The sequence below is a fragment of the Falco rusticolus genome, chromosome 8 (genome assembly GCF_015220075.1).
Source record: "Falco rusticolus isolate bFalRus1 chromosome 8, bFalRus1.pri, whole genome shotgun sequence".
NCBI classification, from domain to species: Eukaryota; Metazoa; Chordata; class Aves; order Falconiformes; family Falconidae; genus Falco; species Falco rusticolus.
Genome location: NC_051194.1, coordinates 50,472,855 through 50,488,910, shown reverse-complemented (window position 1 = coordinate 50,488,910; position 16,056 = coordinate 50,472,855). Strand labels below are relative to the sequence as shown.

The following is a 16,056-nucleotide window of genomic DNA, read 5'->3' as shown; positions in this document are numbered from 1 at the left end:
ACTATGAAAAAACTTAATGCTATTTAAATTCAAGTAAGCACAATAGGTCCAGTAAGACTACAAGATTCCTCTCCTCAAGTTTCACCTTATTTGGAGGTTTCAGAAAGAAAACGACAAAGTTTCTGCCAGGCAGCAATTTTACAGGCATTTTATCTGAAATAAATATTAATCCCTTTGCATAAATCACTTAATAAAACACAGCATTATATAAAATCCTGGCTAGTTAAAAGCATCAGTAAACCAGCACTTACTGTGCAAAGGTTTTATCTGTAAGGTCCACATGGTTAATCTTCACAATGCATTCATTTTCATGGAAAAGTCCATCACGCCTCGATCTGCTATTTTCTTCAATACCACGGATGAAGAGTCCCAGCATCCTAAAAGGCCAAAAAAAAAAAAAAGTGAAAACTATCCTTATTCTGCTGGTATGAATTTATAGCAACTAAAAATAGATATTAATCTCTATTGTGTATGAGATGAGATAGAGTAGACCATTATGAAGTGCTTAACCTAGAGAAAGAATTTCCAGCTCACCCTTTAGTTAAAGGGAGGGGATTGAAAGAAGCACTAAGAAAAATTGCTGGCCACTAATGCTATACTACTTGCTAGAACTTCGGGAAGCATTAAGTCCTAGAGATCATACTTGGAGAAACAGAGAAAAACATTTAGATCTCCTCATCCAGTTAAAAATTCCCATGTATCTTACACAGTATTTTTCTGCCACCAAGTAAGATCACATTGCTTCATGCTCCAAAGAAAAGCACTAACAGATTAAAAACAATTTTCTAACTCGATTGTAATAAACTAAATGAGCATTAGAATAAGATAAAAAATAACCACTATTTCCACATCTGAAAAATCTCTGAAAATTTTCAGTTGCCAAAGCCCCTTGTTTTGATACATGACAGCGATGATATTTATTCATATGGCAGGAGAGCAGCAGAATATCAAAACCTAAAGTTGTTTGTTGCCAGGTTATGTGCAAATGGCGAACTGAGGTGCAGCACAGAAGCTTCTGGTAATGTGTTAAGTGAACAGCTGTGGGTGGTGCAAAATTCCAGTTTGGTCAACTCTGCTGGGAGCACTAAGCTATTTCTGAAGCATCTCTGTATTGCAGACTACAACTCAACATAGATATATCCAACGATACCAGTATAATGTCCAAAAAACCTGACAACTGCGTGTTTGCAAAGACCTTTTATAATCAAATTTTATCCACTAAATTTCCATACCATATCAGCATCAGACAGATGACCTTTAGAGACCATTTTCTATGGGTTATACTCCATAAAATATTGATGTGCAATTTCCAACGTGCCAGCACTCCAGTCACAAAACCAAAGTCTTGTATTTCTTCTCAAATTCATGACTGTCCCTTATATTTAAGTCTGTTCAACAGATTCACAGCATGCCATTAACTATTTCAAATGACACTATATTCACTGTGCATCTGATTTAGATTTACTGTATAGTAAGATTTAAAAATTTCTTTTTGTCATATCAACGTACTTTAAGGGAAAACTTGGTTCCTACTTAATATTACTTCTTCAAAACATCTACCAGAAGAAAATAATTTAATTTATCCCATAAAGATTCTCTTGTGTTACCCTTCACTTAAGGATTCAAAGGGGCAGTGGCGGTGAGAGGCACAGCCCTACTGATGACAAACATCAAACTACTGGCAATCAAACCCCTAAACCCTAAGAACTAATGAAATACACTTATGTGAAGATGCAAACCAATACAGCAGCGAAACACAAGAAATAACAAATTAAGTCGGTTGCTCCCTAATCCTTGTGCTTAGATGCCACATCCATGTAATGCAACAGCACTGCTCACTTGTCTGAAACTTGTGTGCGCCGTAGTACCCCAATGAATGGCTTGAGTTACATATGCTGTGGCAGTTTGAATTCATTGTGCCATTACTTTTTTCCACAGCCTCAATTTTAGCATTATCTTAATGCACTATTAAATTTTAATTTCCCTTTTTAATGGTATCTAAGTGCAAAAGAAAGGGGGGAAATTATTTCCATTAGTTTTGTAGATCCTGTATAAACTAAGACTTTGTAAATTAACACAATGTTTTAACTACCTCTAGAAAAATTCTGCTCTCAGCAGCACTAGGCTAAAGCCTGCATTACCTTATTAGAAGATAACTTTACAACTGAAATACCAGACCAAGTTAGTTACAGCCAGCATGCCCCCATAAATTGTATCATGTTATTATCAGTAATAAAAGATGCTCTTCTGTACTTTCCCACGTTATGAAGAGATAAAATTCATAACTAGTCTCAGGCTTGATAAAGCAAGAGGGATGAGTGATTTCAGCCACTCTAGCGCTTTTACAAAGATATTGGTATGGTTCTGCCAGGGGTCATTAAAATTTCAAGATAACTGTTTAAACAAGTAGTCCCTCTTATCAAAACCCCCTTTGTTCTGAGGAATCCCCCAAAGAATTACTAAATAAGGACATATTAACATGCAGGCAACACACATGTCACTTTTTCTTCATGAATGTCTTCAAAAGCTGCACCCAACACAGGGATACTTCAGTACAGAACAGTGTTACAGTCACAATAATTACTGATTTTAATAGCTTGTGATTTCATCACATTTTTTACCTAATGATCTTGAAATACAGTGTGTACACTACAACCCCTATGGCACACCTATAACAAAGAACTATTGTCTGTGCTTCATGGTGGGATAAAACACACAAGTGCCCTTCTCAAGACAAACAGGCAGCCTGCAAAATCAAGGACACAACTCAGATCTTCTACGGTTCCCATCAAAGACCAACTTTCTTCTTGAGACAGTGAAGACTTTTTTCCAGGCAGCAGGTGGACATCTAGTTTCCCTTTTGGCAAATAAAACATTCTGAATGAATTTGGGTCCACTTACAAACTCAGATCTTGCTGAGAAAGTGTTTACACACACAGATCTTTACAAGGCAACTTAATCCTTCACATTCTCTGTCCCACATTAAAGTTGACAAGTGAAAAAAAAAACATTTAAGAATTAGACAGTTTCTACTTTTGCAATAATTGTCTTTGTGTTATAGGCAGCCATTTTACTATAAAGTAGTGTCACTAACGGTTCTGGCAATTTCCCATCTCTTATTCAGGGCTGCCAGTGTCAAATTAACTCTCCAACTAAGACTCTGTATGTCAAATTTCAGCCTAGAAATTTTTTTTTTATTTATTTATTTAATTTTTTTTTACATTTGAGTTACATAGCTTGGAAAACAGTTATAATGAAAACGCTGACACAGTCTTAACTACAGTACATCAATATGAGCATGCTGCTATAATAGGCTTTTGTGATCTCAACAGACTATGCTAAATCATTTATAATTAAAGTAATTGTATTGTGACAAAGAAAAGTTCATGGTATAGTGCACATTTTATAAATGCTCTACAACCAAATCTGAGAGGTGGCTTGAAAAACATGAGGCATGACCAGGCAAGCAAATTTTTTGACATTTCTTGTCTGATACGTCACTAAGAAAGGACTTATGCAGAAAAATCCAACTGGGGGGTGGGGTGGTGGCACTGATGACAACTACCACCACCCCAAACAAAAAAAAACCAACACACCCCCAACACCCACCCAACACCACAAAAAAAACCCAACTAACCCCCTAGCCCCCACACCTTTACTATTATCCTACAGAAGGCCTAGCTTAACCATTCAGAGAATAAAACCAGATGCAACTAAAAGGACACATAAGAAAAAGAGGTTGGTATTGTTCTGTATGTATCTTAGACCAGTAAATATTTTGGTAATGAAAGAGTATCATAAACCAATTTTCTTTTAAGCGTTTCATCTCCTTATGGTTAAATAGCAGGTATTGTAAAAGAACCACAACTGAAATCTTTTCATTAATACACTTCTTGAGCAATGCAGAAAATATCTTACCTTCCACTCAAAGATGAAAAAAAGGGCACTACATGTATTCCCAAGGGTCCACCTTCCCCAGAAATCTCCACTGTTTTTGTCATTTCACTAAAAAAGAGCACAGGGAAACATCCTCCGTTAAAAACAAATTCCTGAGTGATCAGATAGCAGAAAGGATAGAAAAAATATTTGACTCAGAGCTCACTAATGTATAAAAATATGATGAAATGTAAAATGGCTATTGAATTCTTTGAATTTTTTTAGACACATAGCATTTGTATACTTTGCAAAGGAAAGACACCAAGTACTAGACATTTTCCTAAGCCAACCCTTAAGTAAATTAACCAGAATATTACAGGAAAAGCTTTTAAGTCAGAAGAGACTTCACAATTAAAAAAAAAAAGTTCTATGTGTTTTTAATTTAAGCTCCATGTCAGCTGCTTCAGTCAGTGTCTCCATGTAGACACATTACAAACATGAAGATCACACAATAAGGACATCTAGCCAGTAAGCAGATTAGTCAAATCATATTTAAATAACTTAATTTCTGCCCTCAGTTGCATATAAATTCACTTACAAAGAATGAAACAAATTGTCATCAAAACTGCAACTCAGCACATTTTATCAGGAAGTTTCCTTCCTCAAACACCATTATCAAACCCCTGTATTATCTCTAAGCGATTTTTGCTGTTTCACGGCTATGTGCTGTTTCACTTCCTATTGAGTACAGCGACCTTAACTCTATTCTGGGTGATCATACTTGAAAAAGGTATTTGAATTGGCTAAAACATTAAAAAAATGTAAAGAAAGGAGTAAAGTCTGTATCCTAGCAGATTATATTCCTTCTTTCTATACTAGTCGACATGTTCTGTAACACCCCCTCCCCTCAAACCATACTGAACACCATCAACACTCAGGATTAGTGGCCAGTGGACAGCTACTGGGTATTTCCATTTACAGTAGAACACTAATGCATTCAAGCTGTAAGAAGTTCTACACTTGCATGCCAATCCTACAACATTTACAGAACACGTAAAACTGAACCAAATGGCCACTTTATATACTGCCACGAGTTAAACGTTCAGCCTAACTGATGCAAGTGCAGGCTTCTGCTGCGAAAAAAGACTTGTGCTCGCTCCCCAAAAGCCACACAACAGATCCAGAGTGCACATCCGCAGGGTGAGAAAAACGACCAAGACAACCAAGGCAACTCTTGCGCACCACCCCATCCTCCCCCGCAAATGATGTTTTCCTAGTACAACGACGTCCTCTGGGATCAGCTGACTAATCTCACTGACCCATGGTCTTATGATCATTTGATTTGATTCAAGAATCAGCAGAAATACACAGGTATAAGGGATGAATCTGTGACCACCCTTGAAGTGACAACACAGTTACATCAGATGAGACACAACGTAAAAACACAGGGCACAGCTAAGCTCTCCCAAAAGGAGGAGAATTACTGCAAATGATCTTAAGACAAATTCTTCCTCATTTGTCTTTGTTTCCCTAATATAGCATGAGTATTTTCTTCTTTTGTTATGAACCTCCAGTTCCACAATGATTAATCAGAAGCAACTTGCCCTAAATACAGTAATTCTTAGCTTGGCCAGCTAAATATGAAATAGAACAGCTTTATATAATTTTCTTTTGGTTTTGGAGTTTGGGGGAGTGGGAGTTGTTTGTTGGGAGTTTTGGAGAGGGCTTGTTTCTTTTTAAAAATTATTCTTCCAAAAAGGGTGACACTAGAATGAATTTGTATACCATAAACCTTAAATGGACAGACCCTGAAAAACAAACCACCACTGATCTCAACACAACAGATTTTCATGCTACTGTATTTGTAACACAGGCATGATTAACAGGCATTTCTACTTGCTGATTTTTTTATTTCCTGTATTCTTCTCTCTTCATGAATTAAACAGAAATCCTGACAAAACCTTCCTGTAAGTTTTTTTAGAAAACATTTTTGTCTAGTGAAAATGGTCAGAATAGCTAATCAAGGTGGTTACCAAAACCTCAAAAATGCATGCACAGGAAATTAATTCTTCTTTCAGTTCCTTCTTCTACTTCCTCCAATTCTCTTAACAGAGACAAAAAAAAAAAAAAAGGCTACTTTTATGTCTTTTGAACTTCTATAGAATCAAAACATATGAGCAAATTCAGTAGACAAATCCTACAGATCCAGAAAATAATCAGTAGTAGTGAATGGACTTTCATTTGTACTTGGAAAACTTAAGCAAGTTACAGCTGTCCCCAGATAACCCCATGTTGCTTCAGTACTCACGGGAGGAGCTGTCTTCCCAAGCAACTGTAAAACAGAGCAGGAATTTTTTTGAGGGCTATCATGATAGACAGGCTAGCTGTCATATTAAATCAATGCACTTACAGTTACAAGTAGGCTCAAAGCCAAAGAAAACATACAAGTTTATTTTTAAATCTAACATGAAATCTACACACTAAGAAAAACAGGCTTCTCTGTGAAAACAAATAGCCCACATGTACATTGTACATTACTTTTAAAAACATTGTGGCACATCCTGAAACTTATGGACATATTAAAGCACTAAATATCCAGAGTAAGAGGTCACTCTGTATACACATATATAAAAAAGGTTCTTCAGAATTATATTTTTTATTAAAAAAAAATTAGTCAGAATGACTTTTAATTCTCAAACAAATGTGATTCTCGGTTACATCGGAGAAGTAAACTGCCCTTCACAACAACTCCGACAGATCTTTTAGGACATATTTTTATATTATATCTATGAAAGCCTGACAGTTAAATCAATTAAAAATCAGGATATCTGGGATTCGGCATTTTTGTTGTTGTTTAGGAACCTCAAAGATTAGAGACTCGGAAAAATCTGACATCATTCGCTCATGGTGTCCATCTTCCAGCAGGTTTAATCTGCCCACAAGAACAGCTGAACTCCAGCAGTGCACCACACTGGCTTACAGTTTACACTGTGCTGGAGAAAGTACTCGGGAATAGAGCCATAGCTGACTGAGATCCCAAACAGGGTGAGCTTTAAGAATACTAAGTACTAAACGCCACAGGCACAAGGGACACCAAGGTGCTGGGACTCTTCAGTTTGACGGAGTGAAGTTAAAAAACTGAACAAAGAGGATGGGAAAGCGCAGAATGGGTCTCCACTGCCGGTTGATAGCTGTGATACTGACAACAGAGTAATTTATGTGTTTTCTACAGACACTAAAAAAACCCCAAAACAACCACACACCACAACCCCCAAAATAGGAAAAAAATAAATTCCAGAAGTTAGTAACCTACCAGTGACCTACTTCTATTTTGAGTTTCCCCTATACATCCCAAGTACATTTTTGCAGTAAAAGAAAAAAACCAAGACTGGCCTATTGAGTCAGTATAAAAGACCTGGCGTCCAACTGGTAGCTGGGGATGAGAAGCCGGGAGCATTGGCGAGCAATGCACAGAGGGTGCCTCGTGTCCTACACCGCTAGTATCTCCTGCATGTTCTTCAAGGAGCACACAGAGCTCCTACCTCAGATAGCACTGTCCTTGCTGACTTTGCAGCCCAATTTCTATGGGATACATATAGATGTGTTCTTACAGCAATTAAAACAAGTGTATTTTTTAAAAAGCATTTATCTCCGTGCAATTTATCACGGCTGCAGGGTTCACCCCAACTAGACACATGGACTCAGGCTTCTTTAAATGGATGCTGGCACCTCCCTTACTCTCGCTGCACTGAAGGTGCCTTGGAGGTCTCGGTGCAAAGAGAACACCTGCCTAGCATGACCTGATTGTGGCATCCAAGACCACATTCAACACTGTACTATTGATTTTTAACCTGAAGAAGCTGTCATCATTTACTATTTAAATTCTTCACTGCTTGATGTTTATTGATTTCTGCCAGATTCTTTACAGTCTATCACATTTGTCAGGAAGGCTTGCCATGCATAATATTAAAAACGTTGATGAGTACAGTTTAGCAAAAAGAGAGATAGAGAGGATGCATGCATGTGTATAGTGAGCATGCACAGCAGTCCATTTGTAAGATGGAAAGCAAAATTTAAATGGAGTGTTGCACATTCTGATCAGATTGGCAGCGCCCTTGCTGTCGAATACTATAGCTCCCTCTCCTGAAAACTCCATCAAGAATTTGCAGTTTGTCAGTTATGCAATGGGAAAAGATCTGTTGGTTGAAAGCTCCTCTGCAAACTATCCAATAATACTGAAGACCCAATCTCAACCACTGAGCACACTAATGCTTAAAAGGGATGTCTCTCCAGAAATAAACATTTGGGAGTTTTGCGGCATGACCTGGTTCACTTTGACCTTCCCCAATTACCAGTGCTGGAAGAATCTTAGTAGGACTGCTCTTGGAGAATGCAGCAGGTGCAGCCTAAAGCAGATTGGTCTTGCAACATACTGAAGATAGCACCTCAGAGAAAGCTGCTTTCTGCATGGGTTACTGGGCAAAACTTGTCATCGTGTATGTCACAAGAATCTACCGCCTGAGTAAACGCAGGCCAATTATTTATCATTCCACTGGCATATTCTTTTCCCATTTTAGTCTTATTCAACAGTTGCATGTAAGTCTTCCACCCAGGCACAACATGACAAAGCCAGAATCTTTCAATAGATCACTAAATTCCTCAGATGTTTTTAAGAAAAGGTACAGATTAGTAAGCTGCTATATCTGGAAAAACCTCTTAGCGCAGGATGTCAATGTTTCCCTTGCAATCAGAAAAGCACAGCTGATATTCTGAACACGCTTTGTGGTGTTTTTATTGACCACAGCAAAAAGGCAAAGAAAATGTCACTCAGATGCACAGAGCTCACAGATGGAAGTTAAGCTACTTCCCTGCTTGCTCTTCACTTGCACCTCCAGCACCACCAGCCAACGCTGCTGTTCCAGGGGAGGAGACCACCCAGTAATAAGGGGTGCCTGACATTTGGTAGCGAGCACAGGCAGACAGGCGAGGTCAGGTTATTAAAGGGAATTTTAAAGTGGAAGCATGCACAGATTTATCCAAATAAAAAGGGTGATGACTGTCCATGTACTACTACTACTAATCAAAACAGTACGGTTACTGATGGTAATAAAGTATTTGCACCCATTTTTCCAGAGAGGCTTCCTGAGTAGCCAGCTCAACTAAAGCTGTCAGATAGCATATTTGCCAACCGCCTCCTACCCCTTTTTCCACATTTCTCCTTCCCTCTTTTAAACTGCATGCTCAAAGCTCTGACGAAAATGTCTTGAAAGGCCTGAACAAGAAACTGGAGCTCAAGATGTTAAATAGAGTGAACACACTCAAGTAATGAAAATCTGAGCAGTATCTAAATAGGGATGGAGAGCACCCTACAAGGAGAAGGGAAAGCAACTGAACAGGCAGTCGAAAAGGAGTTTTCCAAACAGTTAAGGGAACTGCTCAACCTCTGTTAGAGGAGGCACTCGCATTTCAGCTGCTCCATTCTACACAAAACTAAAACTATCCACAAAGTTTAAATATTTACTATGAAGTAATGTCAGAATCTTCCACTTTCAGGTTTCAGGAGGTAACTAATCACCCGCTCCTAACAAAAAGATGTTGATCTAGCAAAAATGCTACTGAAATCCAGTTCCCTGCCCCCCCCCCCCCAATAAATAAATCAATCAATCAGTTCTCACAATATTAACTGTCTAAACGTTTAGAGAAAAAACCAGCCAGCCTGCAGGCACCAGGTTTTTGTGTCTTTTTTTCTTTAAATCAAGTTGTTCCAAATCTGTGTTGTTAGATTAATGAAAGACACAGTAGGTTAAAAAAAAAAAAAAAAGTAAAATACAGAGAAGAAAAAAACGCTGTCGTTACGCTTTAATTATGTATCTACAGTGCTTAAACCAAGGAACTGACCCTGACCTCTGCTAAAAAGAAGTGGGCAGACAGCAAAACAGAACATAATGAAAACACGTAATGAATTATCTACGCATAAATTACCCTTTGAGTTCCAACTAATCCTGCTAATAATCTAAACATCCACTTCCAAGCAGATTTGTGTTTACTGTTCCTTAACACCGTCATTTTTACTAAGAAAAGCAAGGTTTTCAAAACCAGTATTTTCTATGTGTAGTGTGCGTTAAAGGTTGTGTTGAATTTCTACCTGACCTCTGTAGAGTATCAAGACCCTGCTGTTACTTTAAAAATCTTTCAGTCCTAGTCCAGGACATGAAGGGAAGCAAGGAAAAAATACCAACTTTTATACACTCATGGCATTAGCTTAGCTTCACTTACTCTAAACATCATCTTTACTAGGAAATAAATTTAAAAATCCACCTTCAGAAATTACAAGAGGATAGTCACTAGTCCTGTCTTTATTTATTCCATTTAAAAAAAAAAGTGCCTAAAACCCAAGGTTTCAAGTCTCTCTTCTAGCAAAGTTCAACTCCCCAAAGGTCAAATTAAAATTTTCAGACTCCCAAAAGATACTGTCCTGAAAAGTTGCCCAGTACTTTTACAATGAATTTTTTAAGAGAATCCAAGCCAAGAAACCTCCTTCCTATTAGCTTCTGAATACAGTAGCTAAAAAATCCTCCACACTGCCACTCGTTTCATTTATCCAACATACAACTAATTTTACCTACTTAAATCAGTGAACTAGTTTTCTTCAAATGGAATGATTTTCCTGCTTAGAGAGAAACATAAAACGAGCCAGGTCTGAAGCCTTTAACTTCAACGGACTAGACTTCATAATCATAAAATATTAATCACGGTACTCTTTTTTCTGCCTCCCTCTGAAACACCTACTATTGGCTGTAGTTAAGAGAAGGGACAGTGACCTCAGACAGGTTGGTGCTCTGATGAGAAGGCTCAGATAATTTTCTTAGGTGACTAGATGCTATTTTGCTTAAGTGCTGTAGGTCATAGTGATTACCAAATTTAGTGACAGGGAAGAATATATTTAGTTAAAGCTGCAGGGACAATAGTGGTTTTCTTTCTTTCATAGCATGGAGTAGCTCACAGGCTTAAACATTAGCTTCATTAACATCACTTAACTAACATGGCTTATTAAAATGAAGGCTTAAGGTGTCATGACTTGGTGGTCCTTCATGGCCCTAACATCTCTGAAATACAACAAGAAAGATAACTGCAAAAATCAGAATTATAAATAGTATTTCCTTCCAGAAAGAAGAGTGTAAAGAGAGTCAAATTAGATATGAAGATGCTAGTTTTACTACTTATGGAAGAAACAGTTTTATTAATTATTATTATTCTATTAATAGGACCTTTTTTACTTATATTCAAATTAAGATACCAGTAAGATAAGATACATGGTCTCCAATGACTCACTATTTTCCTTTATAAACCTACCACTCCTAATGAAAAAAACTTTTGGAAAAAAGTTTAAAAAACCCAAACAAAACCAAAACACTGCACTTTTAAGGAGAAAGCCATACAAGAATCACAATCATTACCTTAAAACTGAAATTCTTTGACTTTTGAAATTCCAGTGATTTTCACAGAAATACCAACTAACTTTGCTTTACAACATGTGTTCCGATTTCCTCTTGTTTGAAGAAACTGGAATATATTACAAATAATTGAATATAATTCACAATTTTGAGGAAAAAATCCTCATACTACCCCCATCTCAAGACTTGCAGGCAAAATAGTGTTTTTAAAAATCTCTTCAGGACACAGGAAGCACAAGCAAGGCATATTTTAGTAGTATTAATTTACTGGAACTCTGCATTTAAAGAAACACTGCTCCTTTCTCTCTGTTTGTGTTTCAGGTTTTTCTGGCCAATGTTTCTCCTTAATGCATCAATCTCAATCCAGATTAAGACAGCTCATTTTGTCTCAAAAAATTACAACCAGTGCAGAAAGGTTCTTGGGAATACCTTGCTCCGGCCAGCTTTCCCTCTGCTCTCTGTCTGTTCAATGCTTTGATACTCAGGCATCAGCTGAGTAGCCCCCAATCTGTATTCTTTATCACTTTTCCTTCCATACTCCTCCATCAAGATAGTTTGCAAATTCAGCAAAAATCCTAAGAGATCTACAGATAACTAGGCTTATTATCAACTGTTCTGCAACATGCCAGAGAAGACCTGACCATTTCAGAAAACTGAATACCTCTGAAAAGTATCACAGAGGTCTTTCTCATTGTCAATGTTTCAAGTGGCCACCACAATCAGGTTACGAAGATTAAAGCAAATGAGTAATGCCTCAAGCTTCTGAAGGATCCCCAATGCAAGCAGTGACTTGTTTAACTTGATGAACAATCATATGCTGTCAGAAAATTCCTAAGAGGACTTAGATGATCTAAACCACCCTAGTAAAAGCGTAAGGACAACAGTAAATATGAGCATAGCACGCATAGAGCTTTATTAATCCTCATGACAAACTAATGGATCAAGAGACAAATGAATGCATGTATCTGGTGATGCATAATAACCACCTCAAGTGAAACAAGCTGCAGAATTCTTTAGTGACATTCCATAACAGAAAATAAATATTTAACAACTAAAGTGACCAAGTTCTATAACTGCATGATGAACATTAATCAGCTAGCACGTAACTTAAGAGGCCTGACAGATGCAGAGGAAACTGGAAGAGCTCTCCAGCTCCTTTTCATGATGAGACCATTCTAAAAATATGTATCAGTACCAGCATGCAAGAGAAGAAACCACAGAAAGGCATACAAAGTAGGTGACAAGAGGTCTCCAAGAAGGAGGAAAAATACACAGAAGAATTGAAAATCACAACCTTACCAAGACAAAAAAAAAAAAAAAAAAAAATCCCATAAAAGAAATTAAATGATGACTCGAAGAACTAGAAAAACTAAGAAATTAACTCCTGCGTGCAGAAGACAAATTTTTGATACGCTCTAAAAGGAAAGGTGATCCTTCTACCAAAATCCTGGTGTGGACCAGAAGACCATGAAGGTCAGAGTCTCTGCTCTTGCAAACTTCCCCGCAGATTCTGCGTATATAACTCCATGCTTCCTTCCCAGACCTCACATAGGTAAAATGGGAATTCTCAGGTGTTTATGAAGATACATGCTTTAAGATTAAAGCATTCAGATACTGGTTTTTTCATGGTTTTTCTTTTATACTGTCTTGACAAAGAACTATAAGCTGCAGAATTATAGCAATGATTATCTGCTATAATAAAAATTGAAACAAATTAATTTTTGCCATTTTAGCTGTCACACAAAAGTTTGCCACGTAACACTTCTTAATTTCATTAGACTACATGCTATGATACCACTGAGTTCTGCAACAAACACAACATACTTGACAAAGGACTGAATTCCTTTCCCTACTCAAAAAGGTGACTTCTGCACATCCTGAGTCACCAGTTAAAACTGATATTTAAGCTTATGGTGGGACAGGAGAATAGCAGCACAGAAGCATTTTGCTCTAAATTTACCAGGTTAAAACCTCTACTAGCACCACCGAGGAAGTGTCTGACCTACTTAGCAACACTGTATTGCAGCCTGGCTGTTAATTTTTGTATGACAAATGTAATCTGCAAAAATATTTTTATTTCATTTCAGCCATTTAGAATTTTCCCTGTGATTTCAGGAACAATAAACCCTGAAGCTCACTATTAAACCTCTTGAGAACACCTAGTTTCCACTTGTTTCACCTATGCAACTCTTAAATCTTACTGTATTGGCTTCCAACGCAAATTATGTATTTACCTAAGTTTCAGTCAAAATGTAGACCAGTCAAAATCAAAGTTATTTTCCAAACTATCAATGTGACCACTGCCACCTTCAGTTACAACAACACTGGCCATCTCTGTTTTGTTATAAATGAAGAGAGGAAAAGGATGCGTTCCATCTGACTACTCCAGTGAGGCAAGCCACGGGGAAGTATTACAAATACTGGCTATAGTTTTCACAGTGTATAAGCACAGATATAAAATCTACTACAGGATATAGCAACCATACTACTCAAAACCAGATGTGATATTTTAACTGAAAAAATCCTTTTAGGATTACATGGTTTAGCTGACTGGTTATTTATACAATATACTACCTAAGAACATCCTCTATCTTAAGACATCAAATACTTGGCAGGACTGAGCAGAAAGCACAAAGACAACACACAATGGTAGCGTATTTCCCCCTTAGCCTTACACTACTAACACCACAATAAAGTCATTCATATTCATTGAGGGTAAAAGACTGTCATGTGCAAATACGTGCTTCAGTTTGTGAATCGAGTGCATTTTTAGGATGGGAAAGGGACGAGGAGGAAGAGACCATGATGATGCGCACAATGCAGATTCACAGGTGCAGCTGGAGTGAGAAGTCTTGTTTTGTACGTTGATAAATCACACTTGAGTTAGCACTGAACAGAAGATGTTCTTACCTGATAGGGAGCCGGGTCCTCTGAGCCAACAACAGTTCTGTGGGGCCAGTGAGGTTCATCTCCGCATCCTGAAAGGATACCTGGGAAGCACCCTGTTGAGAGATTTCAAAGCACATTTGAAACTACATACATGCTTATGCATATAGAACAATGGCTATATTTATATTTTTGAGTCAATATTTGGAAGAGTAAACAAGTCCTAAGTAACATCGTATCACTGACAGTGACGGCTGAAAGACCTGTTCTGTGTGCAGCGTATGTGACACAGCATTTGGAGAAACAGTCGTGCTCCTCACACCAGAACCCCGCCATGCTCCCACTGGCAAAGCTTGCGGCACTGCTTCCTTGCCTGCCTGTCTGACCTGAATGTCACTCTTGCCCATTTTGAGCCACCTCCTGTCTCACAAATAGATTCCACAGATCTTGGACAAACCCAATGGCTTTTTTCTGCTCCTTCTATGCCTTAGTAGCATTTACCTGGTAAAGATATTTTCACAGTAACTTCATAGAAAAAGAAACTATATAACCATTTGGCCAGACACAAAAATACAGTGCACATGGAAACCTGACATTAATGGTAACACTCTTGAAAACTATTATTTAACTTCCTTTTTGTGATCCTTAGAGTCTTAATGTTTGCATTGGTTTTTTTTCATACTGGGAGAGGGAAAGAGGGTCCAACAAGATAAGACCACTGTCAGCAGGTGATATATTAGCTTTAATGTACTGTACTTCACTGTGACCCTTATGGTAATAATGTAAACAGAGCAAAATCCGTAACAAGGATCTTCTTTGGACAGGTCACTTCTGCCAACTCTGCAACGGGAATATAGCTGGAAGACATAAATCTTCAGCTGTCAACACACTAAGAGAATTCAATTCAGCGCTTGATCTTAACTACATAAAGTTAATCATTTTTGTTGTTGTTCTTGCAGTGGTACAGTTTCCCAGTGTATATACTTGCTATATCATGTTGTCCCAAGGCAAAAGGTAGCAATGTTATAAATTAACTCCAATGAACAAAGCCAACTAGATAGGTAATTTAATTTTCAATAAAAGCTCTACACTGTACTTTTAAACTTCCAAATACTCTCAAAAGATGGCTCTACTCAGAAAGATGGCTTTAAAGGTTTGTTGGTTTTGGTCCCTCAAAGATTTGTAGAGCTTCTTTTCAGTTATTAAGTATCAGGAGAGCTGGGGGCAAAAGTGGGTTGCTTTGTATTTTAGAAAATAATCCTGTCCAGCCTTGCAAGCAAACCTTGGAATATAAATTAAATTGGATCCCCTTTCGGTTCACACACCACTTTTGAACTTATAATACTGGTAGTGATTCTCTGTGTGTGTTAATCAGAGCACAAGCCAACAGACTTGGCTTCCACTACAAGACCAATATAGCTCGCTGAAAGCAAACTTCTGTCACTAATGGAAGAACTATTTTAAAAAATGTGTAGTGAGTACGTGCCATCTCTTCCAATCACTTTTCACAGTGGAACCACACGTCAAGGAGCAATTCTTGTTATATGAAGCATATTCCATACTAACCTCATAAATCAGGAACTCAACCTCAAGCAGTGCATTAGCAACAGAAATCTGACACACAGCCTTCATACGCTGACTTAGTCTTGAAAAAAGATAGCGCCTTGATAGCAACAGATGCCAGAAGCAGATGAAAACCCTTAAGAATAATGCTCCCAACGAAGCTAACCTCCTTTAGCTAACCACTGAAAACACTGGTGCTACAAAGGTTCTTCGTTTGGAAGACTGAAAATAGCCAAGCCATGAGCAGATTTGGGGTTGTGAATTGACTACACTCTCT

At 37.8% G+C, this 16,056-nt stretch overlaps 1 protein-coding gene across 1 annotated transcript in view; it reads right to left on the bottom strand.

Moving 5' to 3' along the window:
- PARD3B (par-3 family cell polarity regulator beta) overlaps positions 1 to 16,056 on the bottom strand; it is a 413,185-nt gene that overhangs the window by 226,408 nt on the left and 170,721 nt on the right. Inside the window, exons 5-7 of the mRNA XM_037397959.1 lie at positions 14,241 to 14,332; positions 3,919 to 4,005; positions 252 to 377 (exon numbers count right to left, since the gene is read on the bottom strand). Of these exons, the coding sequence (XP_037253856.1) occupies positions 252 to 377; positions 3,919 to 4,005; positions 14,241 to 14,332 (305 nt within the window). The remainder of the gene's footprint in view (positions 1 to 251; positions 378 to 3,918; positions 4,006 to 14,240; positions 14,333 to 16,056) is intronic.